At 49.0% G+C, this 24,723-nt stretch overlaps 1 protein-coding gene across 7 annotated transcripts in view; it reads left to right on the top strand.

Annotated features, from left to right (window-relative positions):
- The window catches only part of ZNF618 (zinc finger protein 618), a 145,294-nt gene that overhangs the window by 70,599 nt on the left and 49,972 nt on the right, over positions 1–24,723 (top strand). For 5 of the 7 annotated variants that reach the window (XM_015279648.4, XM_040649191.2, XM_015279638.4 and 2 more), the window contains 4 exons: positions 7,267–7,523; positions 11,040–11,135; positions 13,705–13,782; positions 21,542–21,580. In XM_015279648.4, the coding sequence (XP_015135134.1) occupies positions 7,267–7,523; positions 11,040–11,135; positions 13,705–13,782; positions 21,542–21,580 (470 nt within the window). Of the gene's footprint in view, positions 1–7,266; positions 7,524–11,039; positions 11,136–13,704; positions 13,783–21,541; positions 21,581–22,007; positions 22,244–24,723 lie in introns of those variants that run through there. The other 2 variants (XM_040649200.2, XM_025141341.3) reach the window with 2 other exon arrangements.

Here is a 24,723-nt window from a genome sequence, read left to right as displayed (position 1 = left end):
AATATCTGTGGCAGGGATGGCTCAGACAGAGGGCATCACTTTGTCCCTGCTTTCTGACCTGCTCCACTCCTCTGCAGCAAACGAGAACTGAGGAGGGGTAGGAAGGTCACCACAAACCATTCATCCATCAAGCAGATTTTATGCTTACATTTTTTTTTTTCTATTTCTCCTTTAATCATTTCCATGTAAACTCAGAGTTCATTTCCATCTGTTCTATCCATTCCACTTTCCTTAGCTCCAGTCATGGCTCTTTGAAAACCATGGCAGACATCTGTAAATTGAGCTTTACTTTTTCAGCTCTCTGTTTTTGCTTCCTTTCCTTTTGGACAGCTGAGGCCTTTCCATCAGGCATGTCATCAGCCAGCTGCCTGTTGGTTTTGTGAAGGCAAGTTGTAGTGTCCCACTGGTGACACTGTCCTGCTGGGCCCTGCAAAGTGTGGCCCTACAAGCATCCACTGCGTGATCCTAATTACTGTGCTCTTCTGAATCTCTTTGGTCTTGCAGATTGGAAGAGCAAACCCAAGGACTGAACAATAGTGTTTTAATAGTGTAAAAGGAGACTCAACATGCTTGGCCATGGGGGAGTTAGGTGTTGCCATCATTGCTATCAGGGCATCAGTGGTGTGTCTGTGCTTCTTCCAGCTTGAATGGAGTCCAGAAGAAATGGAGGATGCTCCATGTGTGCTGCTAGAGAGGAAGAGCTTTCTTTGTAGGTGTTGATTCAGAGTATGTCTTCCTCCACATTTGCTTCCTTTTCCTCTCCTTTGGAGAGAAAATACACAGGAGCTGACGTTGAAGACCGATTCTCCGTTGATCTCACTTTGCTCCTCCCCAAAAGCTCAGCAGGATGTGTGCTATAAAAATAGCCTCATTAGAAGCCATCTGAGTACATACGCAATCACAGATCACTCAAAAGGGAGCACTGAGCATGCATGTTGCTGTTGCTGTCTTCAGAGAATTACATGACAAATTATTCCTAGCTGGAAGAAATGTCCTTTTGTAATTGGGTTTTTTTCCTCATTCTTTCATAAGGGAGGAGTGTGTGTTTTTTAAGTAGCTTTTAGTCACTTTCATTATTTATGAGAATGCTACTCCAGATCAGAAAAAGCAAACTGCAAATGCGAGTCTCTTCTGGCTGCAGCAGCTGACGGGTCCCATTTGCTTTCAGTCATTGCTGGTTCTGCTTATCACAGCCAGAAAGAAATACTCTTCAAAGATAAAAACAGTGCCGTATTGCAGCTCTGTGGTGTGCACCTCTTTCCCCTCCATTCCTTCTTTGGCAGAAAACTGGCTGGAAGGGGATTCATTGATTTCATTGGTAGAGTTACGGTGCAGAGGAGACTTGCAAGCAGCCACCTATTTCCTTGGTTCTCCCCTCTGGAAGAGCATTGCTCATGAGGCATTGTTGCCTATTGCCTTGCTGCATCATCTGGCTGACTGAAGCTTTAGGCCTTTAGGAGCTCCTGTAGCTCCATCTAAATGGTTCCAGAAAGATGTACCTACCTGTCCAGTTCCCTGTGCTGAGTCTTCATCAAGTCTCCTTAAATCTCTTCTGCCTTCACATGCTTGTGTTTGACATGAAAGTGGCCGTATCGTCATCAGAAGATGAAAGTCTGATGATCAAAGCAGGCAGCAGTGTTGAAATGAGCATTGTGAGATGGTGGAGCTGGTAATACAGTAATTGGCTATATGACCTACTTAGGCAGAGGAGTGACACATACATGTACAATGTTTGTTTGTCTCTTTAATGTTTAAAATCTATAAGACCTGTTCTGGAAAGTGAAACAGTAGCTCACAGGTAGGAGCAACCAAGCTTGCCATTGAGTGATGGTGTGAGCAGCTTCTGCCTCTTCTCAACAAGAAAAAGCCTCTTGGACCTCTAAGACATTGTACCATTTTAAATGCAGGTTGGACTTGCAGAGGTAATTGCAGCCAATCCCTGGAAGGCCACACTTGAACACTGTAGAGTTGCATTGTTTCACCCTCAAGAAGGAGTGGTATGAGCTCAGGGGCTGCATTCCAAACCATTGCAAGGGATGAGGTGCAAGTCCCCAGGGCTGGGGTCTGTCTCATCCTTCCCCCTTAGCTCCTCTGCACTGCTGTTTCCACCATACGGAGGCTCTGATCCTGTCACTGGTACCCGTGTTGGCCAGCAGTGCCCTTCGAGAACTCAGAAGATGGGGCTGATGTCGGTATTGGCACAGTGTGAGCTCTGTCCTCATGTCACAGTGCTCGCAGTCAAGGTCACATTATGAATCGTGCTGAAAAGTTCTTCTACTGCCAGAATGTAACGTTGATTCTTGACTTCACTGAAGGCCAGGCAGCATGTTCTCTGTTACTGTGGATCTCAAGGAGATTTTCTAGAGAAGTATGTTGTAGATCTGCTGCTGTTTTGTCACTAACTGGAGGCCCTCTGAGCTGCTTAGAAGGAGGAGAGGCGAAAATCAGCATAGCACAGTCAGTGCAGCGTCACTGGTTTGCAAAGGATCTGACATGCTAGGACCAAAGAGGTGGTGGAGAAATGATGGCTTACAGGCTCACTTATCTTGAGCTCCTCACAGACCTACAGTATTCCTCTCTCCATCCTACCTGAAGTTTTCCACTGTTGTAATTTCACTTTCTCTACCCACTTGCTGTGATCTGTCAATACTGTTCCCCCAGGAAGCTTTAAACTCAGCCATCCCACATCATTTGTTCCTTCAGCACTGCTCCCCTCTGGGCTTTGGAGATGATTATATTCAGTTCTGAATGGCATAACTTCAGCAAATTGGTAGCTGAGCTTCAGACCAAGGAGCCCAGCCTGACCCTAGTTTTGCTGTACACACGGGCTGGATTTCATGTGTGACCAGAAGAAAGAGTCCTCCACAGGTGATGCTCTGTTTGCTAGGAGAGCCATCTTCTGCCATTGGTGCCCTCATCTCTCTCCAAAGCTGCGTGGGCCCCAATGGAGGCACTGGATGAGCCTTCTAAGAGTCTGACCAGTAGTTTCAGTTCTGCGCTGTTGGTGTAGGATGGTTGGATGAAGTAGAACCATGGACATGTGGTGCTGTTAGGGACAGTTCTTTGGCATTTCTAGCAAGTCACCCCATTGCTCCAGTAGAGATTTTGTAGCCTGCAGACAAATTCTCTGCAGTCTGTACACCAGTCCTTCAGAGGCTGTAAGAAGAGATGAACGTGCTGTCCATGTGTACATGTGGGAGTACTGGAGGACTGGGACTGTGTTGCCTCAGTTCTGTGTTTGTGAAGGTATTTTTCATGACCACGGTGTTCCTCTGAACATTCAGCTGGAGCGAGTCTGCAGTTGAAGCTCTTCCTTCTTCATCAAAACAGCAGTGGTCAAACACTGACACCTCTTAAAGTTATTCCCTTTTCACTTTAGCCCTTGGGTGCTTTCCCTGTGGCGTGAGTGGGATGTGGCTCTGCACAGATCTCCCTGCCGGGTTCCAGGTAATGCTGAGGTGCTCATTCAGGAGCACAGGGGCTGTAGGCTTCCTTCCCTGACACCTGGGTACATCTGTCATCTCTTCTGGCAAGCATCAGAAGACACAAAGGATTGGAATTGTGAAACTCCAGTGGTGCTTTTTTCATTTGGTTTTTGAGAGGATCTGCAGACTCCTTTCTGGGTTTCTGTGCTATGAAATTCTGCAGAAGACAGTTGCAAAAAACATTTGGGAATGATGTCCTCTGTACACCGAGTATCTGCTCAGGCTTTTAACTTGTGGGGCAGTGTCAGAGCAGTGGTATTGCTTTTAATTAATACTTGCAGATTTAGGTCCCAGCTAGGAGCAGCCAGCCCAGCTGGGAAGTTAACTTTCTTGGCAGAGGTGGATATGGAAAGTCAGTGTGTGTGAAGAGCAGAGTTTCTGAGAACCCATCGGTCTGATCCTGCAGCTTCATGCCACCAAGCTGGGCTGAGGCACGCAGCCCAGTGCAGGGATGGATGGAGCACCCAGCGCTGGGACTGGCCAGGTGTGGGTGCTCCGGGTTTGAAACCTTTGAGACATCTGTTCTGCATGAGCACTTCCTTTGGAAGAGGGTTGTTCTGGTGGACCACCACCAGTGCTGGTATTTTATGCCTCATTTCAGCTGGTTCCAACTTCCAGCAATGAGCTTTCACTCTTCTCTACCAAATTAAGGAAGGACAGCGTTTTCTCCCCATGAAGATGATAATATGCTGCAATCAAATAATCTCTCAGCCTTCCTTTTGGCATGAAAAACAGCCTCAAATTCTCCAGTCTCGTGAAGTCACAAAGAATTTTCTCCCACTCTTGGACCACGTCGGTGCCTCTCTTTTGAACTCTCTCCAGCTTTGCTAATCACTTTTTAAGAACGATGCTCTCAGCCTGTCTGCAGTGCACTGGGGCAGGCTTTGTGGCTTTCTACAGAGAGAAAATGACCTCTGTGTGCAATCCCATTGCTCTCATGCACACGTGTCCCAAAATCTCACTACTCCTTTGGTCAGAGCACGCCCCTGTGGCTGCAGAGCGACCTGGTGAGTGGGGGTGAGCACTGTGGCTGATGCACCACGTTCTTGTGCGCATTGGGCCACATTGCAGCTGTTGAGAGTGACTGGGATAACTGGTTTTGGTGTCCCTTTCACAGTCTTGCTCTCAGACTCCACTTCTCCTTGGGTCAGCAGTACATTTTAGCAGCAGTGATGTCAGATTTAACTCCAGAGCGTGAATAAATCTGCCCTAAATCAACCACTTCGGAAGCCCTATGGAAATACCTCTGCTCAGGAGCACTGCATGTTGAGGACAGCATTTTGCCTTATTGTACTTGGCTCATTTCTCTCTCTGGGCCCTGTACTGATTTATGTCTGGATATCGCAAAGCCAGGCCTCATCAGAAGATCTCTGTTATTCTTGTCAATCTTCTGATGTGCTCAGAAAGCTGTATGCATAACCTCACTGCTGGCTGTGCAGGCTCTTACTTCCACGTCACCTGGGTCCTGCATTGATTGTTGTGTTGCTCTGTGCAAGACTGGCCAGTACAAGTTGTTGTGCCATCAAACTGAGCTGTTTTGCCTTCAATGGAGGTGAAAAGCCAGCTTTTGCAGGCCGCTTTTCTGCTTATCAGTGAGAACTGTATTGCTTTGGTTTTGGTCTTCTTCCCCTGCCCCCCAGGGGGAGGGTGGTTCTCCCCAGGACCCACAGCTTTTGCTGCCTTTATCAGTGTTTTGCATTTCACACCTTTGCTGTGTGATTGATTTACAATTGATCCTACCCTCTGTACTCACTCCTGGCTGCTGCCTTTGCCTCCTCTTTGGAGCTGGCGCTCGGCTGCGTTGCTGTCTGCTGAGATTGATGGACCTTTTTGGACATCCAATAATATTACCATAAAGAACTTCCAATTTTCAACCACATTTTCTCTGTCTTAATTCATCTTTCTCGCTTGTGAAAGCCCTGGATGATTTTGGGAGTATGGAGAGAAACATGTGTGAGGAGGATGGGAATGATTGTGGAGGCAGGTCAAGGCTAATTTGCTCTGTTTAGGGGCTATTAATTGCACATTTCATTCCATAATGAGAATGAAGGGATGAATAATAAAATATCTGGCGATACGATGTGATTGACCCATTTTGAGATAGCAGCTACATGTCCATGTAGGAGGTTGTGCAGTAATTATTGCAGAAGATTGTTCTCTTCCTTCATCTGCTCCTCCCGTCTCAGCCTCCCAGCCCTGCCCGCTGAGCGCCTTCCCCTCCACTTGCAGCGTTTGGATTTGTTGGGATTTGTCTTCCAGCTCCGTAACCAGAATCTGAAAGCATTGCAGGAGTTGGTTTTCTGTCATGTTAATTTGTGCTTTCTTCTGACTTCCTGTGATGTTCCAAGCAGTGGGATTTTCCTCCTTTTTCATTACTGCATGGTCTAGTAACTCTCATCCCCAAGTTCAGCCTATTTTTTACTTAGTTTTGTCTATTGCTTCTGCTTATAACTTTTCCTGCCAGCTGTTCTGATTGTTTATGGCTCTAAGTAATGCCACAGACTCTTTAAAATCTCCACTTTGTACACTCTAAGCTCGTTACCTATTTAGTTCTTCTGATTTTGTACAACTGAACCAGCAATTATTTTATTATTGCGTTGTGTGCTGGAATTTATTAGTAACCAGTCTTAAAAACAGGAAGCCCAGAATAAGTGGTGGGATGGTGCATTTGGAAACGGACCTACACCTGGTCCTTGTCTATTGTACTTAAAATCCATCTGTCTTTTGCCACCACAGCACTTTTCTTAGTAAATTGAATCTGCTGATGTTGTCCTGCAGCTTTGGGGTGTATTGGTTCCTCCCTTCTCTTTTGGGGAGTTAGGAGTTTACTTATGTGCTTTAGGTTAGCTATTAGGAGGAGGTTTTTCACGCAGAGGGTGGTGACGCACTGAACAGGTTGCCCAAGGAGGTGTGGATGCCCCATCCCTGCAGGCATTCAAGGCCAGGCTGGATGTGGCTCTGGGCAGCCTGGTCTGCTGGTTGGTGACCCTGCACATAGCAGGGGGTTGGAACTGGATGGTCATCATGGTCCTTTTCAACCCAGGCCATTCTATGATTCTATGATAATTTATTTAGATTCTTTTCTCCAATGAGTTTCTGGTTTTCTATTTCCAAGATAAAAACACATACTGTTTCCTTCATCTGCTCCTAAAGAACTGACCCTTGCTTTCCTCACCCATCTTTCTTGGCCCACCACACCTTCTCTGCCATCTTTGATACTTGCATCTGCCCATAACTTAGTCTCCCTGGAAGCTGTTACCATAATACATACGTATCCTCTTCAGTCATCACTGTATGTTAAGTACAGCCATATGAGAACCGTAGGATGAGGGTCAGGTTGCTTTGAAGGGCTAAAAGAGAGCCTGCAAGATTAGGTTAACCCATGGAAGAATGCACAAAGGCAGAGAGAGCTTGAAATTAAAAATGCTGGGGACATTCAGCATTTCCTCTGCACGAGTGGGCTACTCTTCACACAGCATTGGAAATTGGGACTGCCCACGTTGGGGTCCTGGCCCTGCCAGGTCCAGTTCTGTGCTCCTATTCAGTGATTGAGGCTGTTTTCAACTGCTGCTGCTGTTTGTGATGTCTGAGGGTACTTTCAGTACTGGCAGGTGGTTTTATTACTTTTGTCTGGTTAAGTTTTTACTATTTACCCTACATGACAGACACTCACTTTAAAGAAATCACATTAAGCAGAAGTACCTTTGATTAAGTTCTAGTCGTTAGAAGTGAGTGCTTGAAAATTAGAACTCATTTTTTCTCCTGTTTTCCCCCCGTTCAGGGAGTGTTTGAAGAGGAGCCCGCGGAGCCCGAAAGCGGAGGGCTCCGATTCGGTGACATCTCAGTCCTCTCCCAGTGAAGAGGCTGGAATGATGACTGAGGTGAAGGTGAAAACAGAGGTACCAGATGACTACATCGAAGAGGTGATCTGGCAGGACGACACCAAAGATTCCAAGAAGAACATAAAAGATGGGCCTGGAGATGTGCCGGCGGAGATCTGCGTGGTGATCGGAGGGGTCCGCAACCAGCAGACGCTCGGTAAGCTGCGGGTCAGCGCGTCCCATCGCTCAGTGCCCTGAGCCCCTGGTGTGGGGACAGGAGCCGTGCCCTGGAGAGCTGCTCCTGGAGGCTTGGCTCTGCTGGATGGGCTGGAGCCATGGGGCACTGCAGTTCCTGGCTCAGGATGGTTGACTTTATTTAACTATTGCTTTCTTTTTGTATCTGATCGCCACTAAGGACTCAGCCAAGATAAGAGTCGCTATAAGAGAAGGATTATTGTGTCTTTTGATGTGTTAAATCCCTTGTCCATCAGCTGAACAAAATTCATGGTGAAGCCAGGGCTGCTGCCAGCTGTGTTGGTCACAGGTGAGGAGGAAAGCAGGAGAGGAAGTTGGAATGAGGCAACAAATGCTTCCTGTAAATAATTAGATTTAGATTGAAAGCAGTTTTTACAGTTTGCTGTTGATTTGCTTGGTTCTCTTGTAACCTTGTGGGAAGGATTTCAGCTGGTAGCTGGCTGTGGTGCACCACTTCCAAAACAGTGAAACAGTACTTTCTGTTCCCATCCCACCTACGGCTGTGATGAGAAGAATCCTTTTCTTCTCCTTGTGAACATCACACTGTCCTCTCCTACCACGCCAGAGGAGTCTGTGGAGTCCTGGAAGATGCTCTGCTCCTGCTGAAAGGTTTCCTCCTCTGGCTGTGACATAGAGCAGATCCCAGCCACTGAGAGCAGAGGCAGTTGCTGATACAAAGAAGAGAGGGGTCAGACCAGGTTTTCTTCGAGGGAGGGAACTAATTTGAGCCGCCTGGTGTTGCTTTTGTGCTTGGTTTGTCTTGCAGAGGGAGGGAAAAGAGGCACCGATGGTAGGTTTTCTCCTGGTTTTTGCTTGGTCGCTGTTCTCACTGTTGGAAAGAAACCCTGGAGGGTGTCGTTAGCTGGGGATTGCGTTGTGAGAATCCTTGTCCTTGTCTTCCCTTTGCCAGTAGGACAGCTGTTTAGAATGGAAGAGCAGGAGGTCACTGCTGGTTATGCAGGATCAACCTTTAGAGAAGGCCTAAGAAGCCTGTAACTGGCTCCAGCTTAAAGGTGTTCTAATGTGGAGGGAATACTCTGTGTACTTTCAGATCTTGTTGTGCCCTTACAGCTCTTGAGAAGTTGGAGCCTGATGGGCAACCCTGAAGCACAGGAGTGTTCCCAGCGCCCCAGGCCACTGAGCAGAGGCAACAGGAACTTCTCTCCCAGCTGCAGGGAGCTGGGTGTCTGCCACACATGGAGATGATCTCCATGCTGCTGGCTGGGCTCTACAGGTGGTGTCCTCAGAGGATGTGGTTTTCAGCTGAGGTCATACAAAGGAGGGAGTGGATTTTTGCTGTTGGTTAGCCTGGATGCACACCAACACGTCACCCCATCACCCCGACTGATGGCGATGGGGATGGGCTGGGGCAAGGGGGACGTGATTTCCTTTAGGCGTTATTTACTGGTTAGCAAGTGGTAGTTGAAAGCCCTAGAAAGCAAATTGGAGAACTACTCTTTGGAAGCACTTCTTGAAATGAAGTGTGCATCGTATTTGTTATTTTATAGCCTCATGCTGGGCTTCTTTAAAGGCCACTTGGTCCTGAGGCGATTGGCAGTCAGCAGCAAATCCCTTTCTGCAAAGAGCCTTCTAAGTGCCCCCATTCATCCAGCCCTTCACATAATTCTCATCTGCTGGGGAGGTGACTCTGAATAACTTTTCTGTTTGGCCACAAAATGCTTGCGCTCTGTGTTGACTGACCCTGGTGCCCAGATACCAGTTCTTTGTGGTTTCTTGGAGCTGGCTCCCAGTCAATTCTTCTGGTGAAGAAGATCCCCCCTCAGAAACCGCAGACAGCCACTATTTCCATGGCCACAGACATCTGTGGAGCTCACAGGAGGAACGTCCCATGCCTGCTGCTCTGATGGTGATTTTGGCTGCTGCTCATGGGCAGCCCAAGATCACAGAGAACTGAGGATGCTGGGGTTCCCCGCTGCCAACCAAAGGCTCCATGTGCTCACTGATCCTTCCAGGAGATACTCTCCTGCAGCTGTTGTGATGTGATCTGGTAGTCCTGGACTGAAATCACTTCAGCCGTGCAGGTCAGTGCTTTGGTAGGGTTATCCACCCTTTCATCGGGGAAACTGAGAGCTGAGGCGTCAAAAATGGTTATTTTTGATAGAAATTCATGGCGTAGGATGAAGCAGAGAGTCAGAGGTAAACACAGCCCCTCCATCCCCCGGAAGTGCCCCCCAGGCCGTGTCCTCGTGGTGCTGTGAGGACAGGCAGCCGAGCACAAGTGGCTCTGGGTGACAGTGGCTTCCCTGGGGGCTCAGCACTGGGGCTGCACTGCGTCATGCATTGCAGGGTTTATGCCTTTGTTTTGAGCCGCACATCTCCTGCAGTACCCTGCTGTCTTCATGGTTTTGTCTGCTCCTTCCAGCAGTTTATGATGGGGATTCACATCTCGGTTGCTGCTGCTCTCCTGCAGTGTTGTCATCAGGTTAGGCTTCATGCATCCGCCTGGTGCCTGGCTGCACAATCCCATGTCTCTCCCTGAGCTCTGCACTACTCCAAACTCTGTTCCAAGGCTCGTGGTGGCTGTGCAAGAGGTTCACAGCCTGGCTGAAGGTGCAGTGCTAATGTCTGTGGTTTTGGACCGCTTGCTTTTCATCTGCTTTTCCACAGCAATCTCCCAAGCCATGAGTTCCCCCTTGGGGCATCCCGAGCAAAGGAAGCCAGCCATGCCCTCTGCTCCCAGTGCCAGGCTGCAGCCCTGTGCCTCCACGTTTCTGCTCCCAGCCCAGCCCAGGCAGCTGCCCCGCTCCTCCCTTCCTGTCACATTCTTCCTAGCTCCACGTGCTGGCCTCAGCCAGGGCCATTCAAATAGCTCCAGCACATCAGCTTTTGACAGGGCTGGGAGGGCAGGGAGGCTGAGAAGTGCACCTCAGAGCCATCTAAATTGGAGAGGAAAACTAAATGGTATTGGCATTGTAAATCAAGAGAAGGGGGTGGGCTGCTGGCCTGGTGTTGGGTCACTGTGTAATGTTGGGGATACTCCAGTACTGGTGTTTTGGAGGACTGAGTTACCCATGAGATGATGAGGAGAAGCTTTATACAAGGCTGTTGAAACTCTCAGCGTGGGCTCTGCTTTACAAGAAGTATTTCGGAGAGGATTTTTCAAGTAATAGATAAAACCAGAAACATTTCTGAGACAAAGTAAAGGGTCGATCCTTCTGCTTTGGGAGCGTCAGTCCAACATAGGTGTGCTTGATTCATGCCATGACACTGATATCTCAGTTGCTGAGCTGCTCAGGGTATGTAATTGCTGAGCACTTTGGATTCTCCGTGGTTAAACCACACTAAATAGTGCTGCAAAAACCTTAAGAACCTGTGTGCAGCCTCTGACAGTTTGTTACCAAGCCACAGGCACAGATGGGTCTCAGAATTTTTTGATAGGCATCGGCCATCATTATCCTTTGGAAGCGCATCCACTCTAAGGGCTCCTTTCTGATTTATTTTTTTTTGCACAATTTAGATGGAAAAGCAGTGGAACGTGGCTCTCCCGTTGGATATACACGAAATCGATATTCAGGGACCTGGATTTTTGACCATGCATTGAGATACACGTCTGGTATGTGATGGAAGAGTGTGAAAGTCTAACCAGGGATCAGGGAGCAAGAGAAAGCTCTGGACGCACCGGGTGTGTGCCCAAATTCCAGCTGCAAGGCTCAGTAGAAGCCTGGCCAAGCTGAATGCACCAACTAACCCAAATCCTTCCCCATCTCCTTTCCTGCTGCAAACAGCTTTAACCTGCATGACACATCCCAAAGCTGGCAGAGTCCACGACAAACCATGACCGCAGAGGCAGTGTCAAAGGCAACACAGGCATGTTCTCTGTAAGACCTTACCAAGTGATGCCTTTTCCTTTGCTTCACCTTCCCTCCACTCTAACAACACATTACTGTGGCAAATCGTCCCTCCTTTCTCTCATACTGGGACCTGTGCCTCTGCCCCCACCCGGGGGGGCTGCTGGATTGTCTCCCTGTCCCCATGTGGGTCATCCTGCTCTGCCATCCGTGTGCAGGAGGTGGGGAGAGGTCCTCTGGAGGAGCTGACTGCAGCTTCCCCCATGTTGCACATGAGACCTGGATAGTTATGGGGGATAATATGTGGCTGTGGGACATACTGTGCCACCTCCTGTCCCTACTTCCCAGGCAGAGCCCCGTGTGCATTTTGTTTTGTGTCAGGGAGGGAGCGCATTGCTCAGTCACTTGTGTGGGGTTACGTTCTTCTTGAAGAACTTCTGCACAAGCAAATGCTCTTATGTGCTGTAGGCCATCCGCAGAGGAAAGAAGGAATACAAGAAACACAGGGAAAAAAAGTCAGCCCCTCACTGCTTTTATCTTTTTTTTTTTCTTTTTTTGTTTTCCTGGTGCTCTGTATGTGCACAGCGCTGCTTTAAGGGTGTGGGTGGATGTCAGTCTCATTTTGCTGTTGGTGCAGCTGAACCTCAGCTAGTGTGCAGAGTTACACATTGGTAGGGCCCAAGTGAGAGGAGTGTGCACATCTTCTGGCTGCGCTTGCTTTGGGGCTCCAGCTGGAAGAGTTTGCAGAAGAGAACTATGAAGGTTGGTGATTAACATCATCAGCCCTCAAGCATGGAAAATGAGGTCTGGCAGATGCTGCTGACTTGCTGATATCCTGGATTTCTCTCAGGAAAACCCTTGCGGAGTGACCACTGTTGATGACTGTCCCATCCAGGCGTATCTGTATACATGAAAGCAGCTAGCTGTAACTGAGAGGCTGTGGAGCAGTTGAGACGTCGTGAGCTGGCTTCAGTGTGGGTGTTTAAAGTATGTTGTCGGATGTGTTCTCCTGTGTATCGGGCTGTAGCGAGTTGCCTGTTTCAGCATCAGTGGCAGAGTATCTTCTCAAGCTGAAAGGACAGTCTGAAGTGATGCTAGCATGCTGGACAGGGAATTGTGTGCTGCTCTGAGATGGAAGGAGGGTTGTTTTCTTCCCAAGCTGTAAGCAACAGGACGTGGGAAAAAAAGAATGTGAGTGTCGTGTGCTCGAAAAACACTCTTGATTTTGTTCCTTTCTCTTGAGTGGCACTGGTAAGTATTGCTGTAAGATGATGCTTGGGGGTTCGTTTGGATGTGTGTGTGAATGTTGTGCTCTCATTTGTGGCTCATCTCTGAGTTTTGCTGTTTCCCATGGTCAGGAAAAGGCTGTTTCGAGGTTGCATCCGTGTCCGTGGAGCGAAGCGCTCTGCTCACACCGAGCAGTAACAGCCCCGCTTTGTCCCACCTGCTCTTGCAGTAGGTGCTGCCCTCGCTCTGTGGGTGAGGACATACAGGACCGGTTTCTCGCCCACTGATGGACAGCTGACAAATGCAACGCATTTTGCAAGTGAGAGCTTGGAAGGCTGATTTATGGCCCGTTTGCCAAGAAAGGTTGAGTTGCTTTGAATGACAAATCTGAGGAAATTTGTGTCTGCCTGTCCAACAGAAAAAGCTGAATTCATTGCACGATTTCACCATTACAAGTGATTCTCCCAGCTCTATTCCTCTGGTTTCATTTCAAATGACTGTTTGCAGATGTGTGTTTTCTAGAATTAGATACGCAAATTGGGAAGAGAGACTGTTGTGGTCATGTGATTTTCCTTAAAAAGGTCAAAAGTGCTATTTGTATCTATTTGGTTTCCTCTGGGTGGATATTTACCAAATCTCTATGGGTTTCCTGAGAAATTTGTGCATTGTACATTTCTTGAGAAATTTTGAAAACTGCTTGCCTTGAGATAACGCACTGCCTTCTTTTTTCAGTCGGAAAGCTCTTTTTCCCATATACCAGGAACTTACTGAAAAGTAATTCAAGGTTATTTCTGTCCATAGGAAATATTAGTCATTATTATAAAATTATAAGTCGTGCTATTTTGAGAGAGGCCCTTTCATGTTAGCAAATTTATAAAGTTATACTGAAAATGTAAGCTCAGGGTAATATGCCATGGAATCTTAAATAAGGCTGAAAAAAGAATCGAGTCTGGGATAGTGATTTCCTGCACTTATCTCCATGAACCTTCCAAAAATTACTCTGCTGCAAACTGCATTCTTTTGTCCCTGGTTTATGGATAAGTAAATGGTGAGGCTGTTTTTCCTGATCTAATGTGGTGATGTATACCTTTCTGTCTTGTTTTTCAGGGTCTTATGAGTGTGGAATATGTGGGAAGAAATACAAGTATTACAACTGTTTCCAGACCCATGTGCGAGCGCATAGAGGTATCTCTCTCCTGCTCAAATATTTGGGAATCTTGGGGTAACGTTTAGACTCAGGGAGTGTTTTTGAGTAGGCCATGAGGGTTGCTCTTTGCTTCTCTGTTGGGTGGCCCGTGCATAGGGTAAGCTTGGCAACTGGCTGAACTCTGCAGCTTTATGTTCCAGCAGTGAAATTGTGATCAGCTGCTGTGCTGGGAGCACTGGGGTAGCCACAGTATTTACTGCATGGGGCTCTTTGGGGCAGTGCTGTGTGCTGGCAGAGCTGCAGGTCACAAGGCTCTCCCAGCGGACAAAGTCTCATGCCATCCCCAGGGGTGCACATCTGCCTGAGGTGTTCTGGTTCATCCCTGCAGTGCGTGAGTGGAGGACAGTCACAGTCTGAGGCAAACAGTTCAGGCAGACTTCAGGACTTCAGGATGTTCGTATAGGCTCAGAGGGTCACTTTTATTTATAAAAGTGGATTACACGTGGTAAAACATACAAGGTGCTGATGTCAGTTACAATTTCTGGATGCCCATAGCACAGGTTGCTCAGTTGGGTATCTTGCTTTGTGTAGGCAGTGGTGATGCCCCTGTGTTGTCAGGTACACATCAAAATGATGCTGAAAATCACCCCCATGCCCCTGCTGAGGTCACTTTCCAAATGTGTCGTTTGCATGAAATGTCTTATGCTCAGTCAGAAGCGATTTTTACTTTATTTTATGTAAATTCTCTGTAAGCCTGGCCAGTCCCAAGTTACTTAACTGCAGAGGTGGGAAAGTCTTGCTTCACTGTTTTGTACAATTAGTGTGTATCTGAAATTTCAGAACCATGGGCACTTGCAGCTACATCAGGAGCTTTTCAGTGCTTGTATTTTCTTTCACCTGAGTTGAGCAGTATCTGTGTGTCAGATTTGTGGGAGCATCTGTGTTAACTCTCAGTTGTCACTAGCAATATCAGTGCATTCGGTCTTCCATTAAACTGGAATGTCTGAAGGAGCACAAGGGGATCTCCCAGTGAAAACTGAAAATCCAAGAATGATGACTGCTAACACAGTATTACATTTGATATGTTTAAACTCTCAGAAGTCAGCAACTGTGCAGCTGAAAAGTGAACACGCGTCCATGACTTGTCAGTGTTCCATCACATAATACATCCTTTAATTGCTTGGTTGCCTAGTCCTTGTGTGCTGTTTAACATCATAGAGCTTCTTCTGTGTCCTTAGATACATGCAGAATTGTTTTTTAACACTGGCTTTTCTTTCTAAATACCAACAAGATTCCTAGAAGTCCTTTAAATGCTGCTGCAAAGGAGCTCAGCAGTTGAAGAAAAAAATACATAAAGTAATAGTGAGCAGCAACTGTCCCACATACCGTGGGAGAAGATCAGGTTTGATACAGTCTAAGGAACCCGAATGTGCAGAAGTCTGTGTGACCAAAGGGATGCATCGCAGGGTCCCGAGGGAACTGCTAGATGAAGTTGCTATGCCACTCTCCATCACCTTTGAAAAGTTATGGCAGTCAGGTGAAGCCCCCATTGAATGGAAAAGGAGAACCAGAACAGCCATTTTTAAAAGGGTGTGGAGAAGGACAAAGGGGACTACAGACTGGTCAGCCTCACCTCTGTGCCCTGTAAGGTCGTGCAGCACATCCTCCTGGAAAGCATATTAATGCATGTGTAAAATAGGGAGGTTAATGGAGACATCTAACATAGCCTCACTGAGGGTGTGTAGTTTTGCCTGACAGAGGTGGTGGCATTCTGTGACACAGTGACAGCATTGGTGGACAAGGAGAGTGTAACTGGCATCATCTACTTGGACTCACCCAAAGCCCACACACCATTCACATCTCTAAATTGGAGAGAGGTGGATTTGATGGATGGACTACTTGATGGATGAGGAATTGGATTGCCAGAGAGATCTGGACAAGTGGGGGAGGAGGTGTGCAAACCACGTGAAGTTCAACAAGGTCAGGTGCAAGTCCTGCAGCCCCAAACATCAGCGCAGACTGGGCAGTGGCTGGGTTAGACAGCTGCCCTGCAGAGAAGGGCTTGGGGTTTCTGATGAATGAAAAGCTGAGTGTGTGCTTACAGCTCAGAAGGCCAGCTGTGTGCTGGAGGGCATCAAAAGCAGCACGGGCAGCAGGGCAAGGGAGGAGAGGGTCCCCTCTGCTCTGCACTCACGTGGTGTCACATACAGTGCTGCATTCAGCTCTGCGGCCCCAGCACGAGGAGGACATGGACCTGCTGAAGCAGAGGAGTCTGTGAAGATGCTCAGAGGTCTGGAGCACTCTGTAGAGACAGGCTGAGGGCAGGACTGATTTAGACTGGAGAAGAGAACCTCCATTCCCTTCTCCAGTCTGAATCAGTCAGGGACACCTCATTGCAGCCTTCCAGTACTTACATGGGGCTACAGGAAGGATGGGAGGGACTCTGCTAGGGCTTGTAGTGATAAGACAAAGGGCAGCAGTTTCATACTAACGAGAGTACATTTAGGTTAGATGCTGGGAGGAAATCCTTTCCTCAGAGGGCAGTGATGCCCCGGCACTGCTGCCCAGAGCTGTGGGTGCCCATCCCTGGAGGTGCCCCAGGCCATGGATGGGCCCTGGGCAGCCTGAGCTGGGGGGCAGCCAGCCCATGGCAGGGTGGGGCTGGGGGCTGTGAGGGCCCTTCAACCCAACCATGCTGTGACTCTGTTATTCTGTGATATCTTCACACAGAGGACTTCACTGTTGTTCCACAGCACTGCAATAATTTTGCAATAACAATTGTAATATTTAGATTTGAGGCAAGAATTGCTTTTATTTCACTTCTTTCCACCAAGTACCACGGGGTCCTTTACTTCAACAGGAATTTGTAGGAGCTGTATTGCTATGAGGTCACCTCCTGTTGTGTGGTTCAATTTATTTGGATTTATATGTTTATTTATATTGATTGTGAAATTAGGCTATGCATCATACGGTCTGGGTGCATCAACATGCACTCATCAAATTGATATCCATAGATTTCTCATGAACTCAGTGAAGACATCATTTTGCCTTTTGCTTTCAAAGTCTTTTTAATGTGTAGCTATAGAAGATGGAAATTTTCAAAATTTTCTATGTGGAAATTTATTTGTAATTTTCATGTCAGCAATGGAGAAGCACGAGTTGTATATCTGAAACTTACAAAGTGTTGTTTTATGCTGCTGTAAATTGATGCATGCAGTAGTAACATTTAAAGTGCATTTAAATTGCCTTAAAACAATGAAAATCAAAATGAGATATTTATTCTTGTACACCAGTCAACAAGAAATGAAATTGAAAGCTTGATGCAACTCTGCAAATGTGCTTCTCCCAGAAGCAGAGCCCGAGCTGGCTGGTAAAGCACGTCAGCAGTGTACCTGAATGCAGAGAAACAACAGGCCACTGAATGTGCATGTAATGTGTATTGGAAAAAAAAAAGAGGCTTATATAGAGGAAGGCCCTGTGTCCTGTGACCCAGTGAGGATCGGACACTGAGCTGATCCAGCAACAATGCTGGAAATAGCATAAGACTGCAGGGCTTTTGGTGAAAGATACGTATCTAAGGTTTTATATGGCTCGTATTGACCACCATAACAAATGTGAGATAACCTGGTTGTCATACACTGAGGGTGTTGTACTTCACTCTGTGTTCTTCCTGTGAATTTACAGTCCATGTCTTGGATGGAGGCCTGAAGCACTGGCAGGGCAGCTCTTCTGGGTCTGCTTGTCCTCAAGGCACTGCGAGTTGAGCTCCCTTGGCCTCTTACATGCAGCTGCCAGAAGGTTCCTTCCACCATTTCTTCTTGGCTGGGCAAGGCAGGACCAAGGGCAGGACCTGGCATTCCCTCTTTCCCTGATACTTGCTCTGAGCATCACTGCAGCCACCAGTTACCCGGTACCTGAGGGTTTGGCTGACACAGGTCAGCTCATCAGCCCTGTGTCAGAGTACCTGGAGTAAATTTGTGTCTTCTCAGCTGCTTTCTTCCAGGGCTTTTTGGCTCCTCTAGCAGAAGTACCTCCTTTGAGTTATTTATTGAAGGATACCCATCCCCCCTTGAACAGCTTTGCTGCTTTTTGCTTTCTTGTGCTGTTCCTATGTCACTGACAGGACTTGGGAAGCTGTGGGTTGCTCCTGCAGATGGGCAGAGGTAGTGATCAATGCCTCCTTCTTGTCATGGGAGAGGAGAGAGGTCCAAAGCTGATCAGTACAATTACCTCGGGGCAGAACAAATGAAAAAGCATTCTTATAGCCAGTCCTGCTGTCCTCAGTCAGTGGCACGAGTTCTGTTCCCGGGAGGGGAAATGTGAAGGTCCCACATTGTCCCTGCTTTGCACCGGGTTATTTCTGCTGCCCAGGTAGGAGCTGTGGCAGGGGAGCTGGGGGTTTGTGGCTGCTGCAGGCATGAGGTCTTTCGCCCTTTCCCTTCTTGTCCTCACTTGTCAGCTCCTCGCTTTGCAAGACACAGATTTCATGCCTCCTTTCAGCCGCTCAGTTCCACATTCAGACTCTCACTCTGGTGATGACTCTAAAGAGCAGAAATTATGTTCTTCATTATAGCAATCACTTCCAAGACAAATTGCCTAGATTTTTTTATATGTGCACCTCTGAGTCTCCATGGCAGAGAAGCTGTGCTGGAGGTGACTTCCTTTCTTCAGGCTGATTTGGTTTTCGTTGTCTGCCTTCAGGAATGGGTGGTTTCTTACTGGATAAGTGGCATTCTCTTAGTTCTTTGAGCATTCCCCGTGGTGCTCGGCATGGCTGGGGGAACTCAGGCAGTGGTTGGTCTCCTGGCACTTTTCAATGCTCAGGGTGGGGAGATCTCATGTTGGGGAAGTGCTGCCTGGTCAGGGTGAGCTCCCACTCTGCTTGGCTCTCAAAGTCCAGATGCGGGCATTGGAACCCCACATAAAGCTTTCTGCTGAGTCAGAAATGTAGGTAAGAAACATCCTCACAATTGGGCTGTCTAGGAAGAAATGAAAAGGCTGTGTTCCTTACCCCGCGCCTCCCCACATGCACAACTGAAAAACAAACCCAAGAAGTTACGTTGTTGAGCTGAAAGGCTCCTTTGTGAGCTGCTCTGCTCCTCTCCTGCTGCAGAGCTGGAGCTGCAGATTCTGCCTGCGCTGGTCGGCACCATCCAGGGCAAACACTGCGGCTTCGCCTACGGGAAGGCCGGGCCTGAGATATGTACAGTGCTTTCTGTTGAGCTGCGTGGGGCTTTTCAAGTCCTTGGGAGCTTTGGAGTCTCTTCAGGAATTAGTCAGCTCGGAGGTTTCGTTTTGTACAGTTTGGTTGGGTTGGAGCAATGTGAGCAGTGAAACGCTGGCATGTTTTGAGTCAGGAAAGCTATTTCACTTCTAGGTAACTCAGAAATGGCTGGAATTACTTTATTAGGCCTTTAAAAAAAAGTAAATTTAAGAACCTCTGGGCTGAGGCCAAACAAGTGAAATTTTTACCCAGCAGAGAATTCTTCAGAAAGCAAATGAAAGAAAATAGCCAGGCTGGAGGTTAACCCTCGCAGGATACATCGCCTCCGCTCTGATTCCTGGTGGAAGCCCTCCATTTCCAGATGAGCATTTCTGGACTGAAGGATGATTCTGCTTGGGTCGTTTCTCCTCGTTATTTAGGGATGTTGTTTGGTTGCTGCATTGCCCTGAGGAGGGCTCGGCTCTATGGCTCGGTGTGGCTGTGGGAGACGCTGTGTGCACTGCAGCACAGTTGGTGTCTTCAGGTGAGCGATGTTCATTCTGATCTGAGAACTTCTCAGAGCTTCCCGAGGCTCGCATTGATATTTTATGGGAACATTTTCTGCTCAGTTCCCAGGATATGACAAGGAAGATGTCTCGTTCCAGCTGTGAGTGTGGAAAAGAGTGTTCTTCCTGCGTGCCTGTTTGTGGAGTCAAGTTGGAGCAGTTCCGAGACTGAAACAATTCTGAGACGAGAAGTTGAAAATTAATGCAGAAATGACTGATCTTGAGTAGAGGTGGTGGTTTGGTTCTGAAGAAACCTGGGCTTCCCCTACATGGTTACCTGCTGCCAAAAGCCATGCTGTATCTGGGCAGATGTTGGCCCTCTGTGCCGCATCCCAGGCATCCCTGTTGTTAACTGCGTGCCTCCCACTCTGCAGCAGATTTTAACAGGAGATACAGAAAGTTTCCTGTGACACAGGAGTTAACATTCTTGCTTTCCAGCTTTCCTGCTGATCTCACAGTGTTTCAGCTTTCTCAGAATTTGCTCTTTTGTTTAAAGCTGTAATTACTTGGTCTGAGCCCAAAGGTGATTTAGAATGGGCTGGTAGGGGATTTCTAAGGTTTTTTCTTTATTTTACTTTATTCATGAAGACTTTATCTTATGACTAAAAGTAGCAGCGTTTCTTAACACAGCTCACATAGGGCTGCCCCTTAAACCTTTGCATGCTGCTTGATACTTGTTACATTAACTACTTCTAAAAGCAATTTAAAGGACAGAAATGGCCTGGTGCATGCATAGCATCTATCTGCTGTGGTTTATTTATGTTGAGCACCGGGACAGAATTTCGCAGAACCCCATTGTGCCACAGCGATCTGTTCCCTGAAGTGATGGGGGGAATTCAAACAAGTAGCAGCTGTGGAAAAATGCAGGGGTTGGACTTGGGAGGCTCTACATTTGATACCGAGGCTTTTTAATGCGGCCCCTCCATTTATGAAATTGTGCCAAATTAATTGCAGATTGTTTAATCTCACTGCCTAGAAAAGTGATCACATCAGGCAGGTTAACCAGGAAGAAAGGTACGAATTCACAAACGCGCAGGCTTTCATTTTTCTCCTCTTCAAGAAACAAGAAGGAAATCAAATGCAAACTGTTCATGACTTAAGGTTGCAAATTTTCAAGTTAAAAATGCAGTGACGTTCCGCAGCTGTGGCTTTCAGAGTAATGTGAGCGTGATTCCAAGAGACACACGGAGCACTCTGAAACGTAGTTATGTTATTAGATAACATGTTATTAGATAACATGCAGTATGTGCAGCTTAGGATGAATATGAAACACTTCAAAATGGCTTGGAAGTCCTCATCATTTACTGCCCTTGACTTGTAACACTGGGTTTTGTTTTCCAGCTTGCAGCTTTGCCCATGGCGTTCATCAGGGCTTGAATGTAATCTTTGCTGTGTGCTGCTAGCAGTGTGTCGGAGCAGAGGGAGCATTCCCCCATGTTTTCACGTGTCTCCTGCAAACGGGATGGAGCGGCCCAGGGGGATCCCTGTGGTTGCGGCCCATCCCTGGCAGAGGCTGTGCTGCTGTTTCAGGAGGGCACAGTCCCTGGGCAGGTGGCAGCAGCCTGGGCCGTGTCTCCCATGGGAGCTGAGCCGGGCACAGCGCTGACAGCTTACATGAGTGATTTCCTTCAGCGTTAATTACAGAGGCACGGGAGCTCCGTGAGCAGCATCGTGAGGCGTGTCAGTCGGTCCGAGCACCCCACGTCCCCGAAGCCTATGATGTACGGCCCCGCTGTGCCCCGAGCTGCCTGGGACGGGCAGGGGGACGGAGCGCGGGGTGCCCCGCGGGCCCCACGAGGGCTGTGATGGAGCTGCTGCCCGGCTGGGCGTGGAGGCGGCCCGGCCCGAGCCCGCTGGGCGCCCCGGCGCTCCCCGCAGCGCAGCGCTGGGTACGGGGATCCGTCGCGGCCGCCCGTTCCGAACCCGGCCCCGTGCAGGAGGACAGCGATGCAGGCGGCCGGGCCGCGCGCCGTGGGACGCGGGGCAGAGTCCGCTGTCAGATCTAAGTGCAGCTCTTTCTCTTTGCAGACACTGAAGCTGCCTCAGGTGAAGGAGCCTCACAAGGCAGTAAGTACTCACGGCGCCGTGTGCGTGGAAGGGGGGAGCGGGGCCTGCCGTGTGCGAGCACCGCGGGCGCGCTGCCCTCGCGGGGCCGGCAGGAGCCGGGGCGGAGGCCGAGGGCCCCGCGGGCCCTTCCCGCAGCTGCGGCGCCGGGTTCGGCCGGCAGGGGGCGCCCCGCGCCGCGGAAATGACGGCGGGCGGGAGGGCCGGTGAGAGGGGCGGCGGTGCCGGGCGCCTTCGGGGAGCGCTGAGGGGACGGGCCCCGCCGCACCGCCCCGGCCCCCCGCCCGTCCCGCAGCCTTCAGGCGGCCTGGATCCAGGCTTTGCTGTAGGGTTTTTGAACCTGAACCCCACGGTTTCTCTGAGGAAAGGCGGTGGTGGAGCGGGGCCCTGGTGGCATCGGGAGCGCGGAGCCATGCGCGGGGTGTGGGAGGGGGAGCGGGCAGGAGAGGGTCAGGCAGCGTGTGAGAGGAAAAGCCTTCCCCGAGCTGTGGGGAATGTCAGACAGGTTGTGCCTCCTCTGTCCTGAGAGGCTTTCATATGAGTGTTTAAGGCGCTGGGGGAGCAGGCCTGGGTGCAGACCCTGGTGGGGTCAGAGTGGAGGCCTCAGCTCTGAGCAGCCCATGTGTTTGAGGTCCTGGTAGATGAGAGCTGCGGGTTTCATGGAAGGTAAGTGACCAACGTTAGTGGGCACAGAGGACACTTGGAGGCACCAAACTGACCCTGGCTGGGTGAAAAAACAAGTTAGCTCAGTACTAAGGAGCAAAAGCAAGAAGTACAGTTGTGCCGCCTTAATTAAACTGCTGCCTGTTTCTCAGGCCCGTCCTGTGGGAGGTGAAGGTAGGAGTGATGGGGCTGCCTGGAGGACCTCCGTGCAGCCCAGCAGCCACACAGCCAGCACCTGTGCCTGGTGCCCATGGGAAGGGCTCTGCGGATGGGCCCTCTCAGGTCGCCTGGTGACGTGGATCTGCAGCTCCAGGCAGAGGGTGGAGGCTGCTTCGCAGGCTTTGCTGTCTGCTCTGTTGTCTCTCACTCAGTAGCTGCCGTGCTGCCCACTGGTGTTTCTCTTACCTGAGCCTTTCCAGGCTCGTCTCCTCACTTGCTTTGGATTTTGGCATGGAGCTGTGTACATCCTGGACATGTTTGTTGGGGCGTTGTAGCATCCTTTCTGTCTGGGCTTTACATGTTTTGGTGTTTTTTTCTGTAAGTCAGCTTTTTCCCTTTGCCTGTCAAGGGAGTGTTTTTGGCTGAGAAACAGGGTAATACAGAGGGGGAAAAGTGAGGGTTTGTGCCCCTTGCTATGTGAATAAACCCCACACCATTTGAGCTATAGGAGGACATATGTGGCGAATAACTGCCTCTTCTGTTGCGGCCGCTGGCTGCATCTCAGGGAACTGGAGCGAATGAGAAGTCCTGGGTGTGAAAGATCCCTGGGAGGGGGCAGCGGCAAGAAGCTGCTCTCTGAGCAGGGCAGAGCAGCGGCCTTGGTAGCTGCAGAGGTGCAGCATTGGGAACAGGGGCTGCCTTCCATCTTTCCTCGGGACAGTACAACCCCTGCTATTCCCAGTGCAGGAGATGCTGGGCCCGTTGTAAGCAACCACACTCATTTCTCTCCCAAGATAGTCTCACACAGCTGAAGGTCTGGAGGCAAGAGCAAGCCACCAGAGCAGGGAGATGGTGAGTGGTGCCATTGCCCACCTCTGTGGAAGAGGCACTGTGTGTGTCACCTGTCTTCCAGCTTTAATGTGGAACTGCTCAGCCGGTGCTGCTGTTCCTAACTGCAGATAGTTTCCTGACAAAATCACCTTCCCCTTTCCCTCCTTGAAATAGTTCAGCTGTCTTCTTTCCTCTTTATACCCTCTCCTCTGGGGCTGGGTTCAGTCCCTGGCCTTCCCTGCTTGCCTCTGCGTGGCTCTTCTTCTTTGCCTCAATGGCCCTCTTGTTTCCTTGTTCCGTTTGCTCCTCATATATTTTAGGATTTTTTTATTTATCTTTCCTTTCCTGCTATTTTTGTTTTTCCTGCTGCTCCAGTGCCATTCCTCTGCAACCCAGTTTGGCTGTATACACGCTTTCTATTACAGACATCTGTATTGTTCAAACCTTCCTTTGCTATTTTGATCTTGTTGGGAACTTCTAGATTCTTAGGCTCTACAAGCGAGGTTTGCTGTCTTTTTCTGAAATTTCTTAGTATTTAGCAGATAAGGCAGGATCTTGTTCTCTCTCATGTGCTTCTCCATGGGTCTTTGGGGCATAGACTGCATCCATCCAAAACTGATACCGAAGAGGATCCCCTTGCCCAGCAGCAGATCCTTGGCAGTGGTTCAGGTAGCTCAAACTGCAGGTTTTTGAGAGATGTTCAGTTTTTCCCCATGGTGATTTTTTGAAGGCAGCTGTTCCAGCCACAGTGGACACCTGAGGAGTTCGGGTGTAGTGGGGACACATCTCCAGTCTGCAGAGCACAGCACACGGTTGGGTCCCACCCAGCTGTGGTGGCAGTCAGCTGTGCTGTGCTGCCTTGATATACCCCAGGGGCACTGAGAGCTCTTTGCTCTTGGGAAGCACCATCCCCACCCTGCTGTGCTGGGTGTAAGTATGAGCTGTGCTTGGTCTGTTGGATGGCGGAGGGTTACAAAAGGGGCTGGGAGGCTGCAGGAGGAGCAGGCTTCTGCAGGCTGGGCTGGCCTGGCCGCTGGGGAAGGAGGGAGCCATGGAGTGAGCAGGGCCATGGCTGAGGCCAGTTGTTTGATTGCTGCTTAAAGAAAAGGTGCTTAGAAGCCTTTAGACTTTCCAGCTGGGAAGGCACTTGGAAGACTCCTTTGAGGGAAAGCTGTTGGTTATGTGCAGCCATTGGGGTTTTTAGCCTATAGATGTTCTCTGGGACTCACTTTTCTTATTTGGACCCATTCTTGACAGAGATCTGTGGTACTGAGTAGGGAGTGTGCTCTTGGCGACACAGTTGCGTGACTTCAGGAGCTTCTTTTCAGCCTTGGCTCAAGGTCCAAGACCAGAATTCCCACATGTAGAGAGAAGAAAACAATACAACCCACAGTGCTAATGTGTTAATAAAGAGACTTGTCGAGCTGCCACTAAATGTGACTGACAGGGAAGAAGGGAGGAGAGAGGTTTTGTAAAGAAGGCCTTTGTTGGTA

The sequence above is a fragment of the Gallus gallus genome, chromosome 17, assembly GCF_016699485.2.
Source record: "Gallus gallus isolate bGalGal1 chromosome 17, bGalGal1.mat.broiler.GRCg7b, whole genome shotgun sequence".
NCBI classification, from domain to species: Eukaryota; Metazoa; Chordata; class Aves; order Galliformes; family Phasianidae; genus Gallus; species Gallus gallus.
This window is presented reverse-complemented; position numbering and strand designations above follow the sequence as displayed.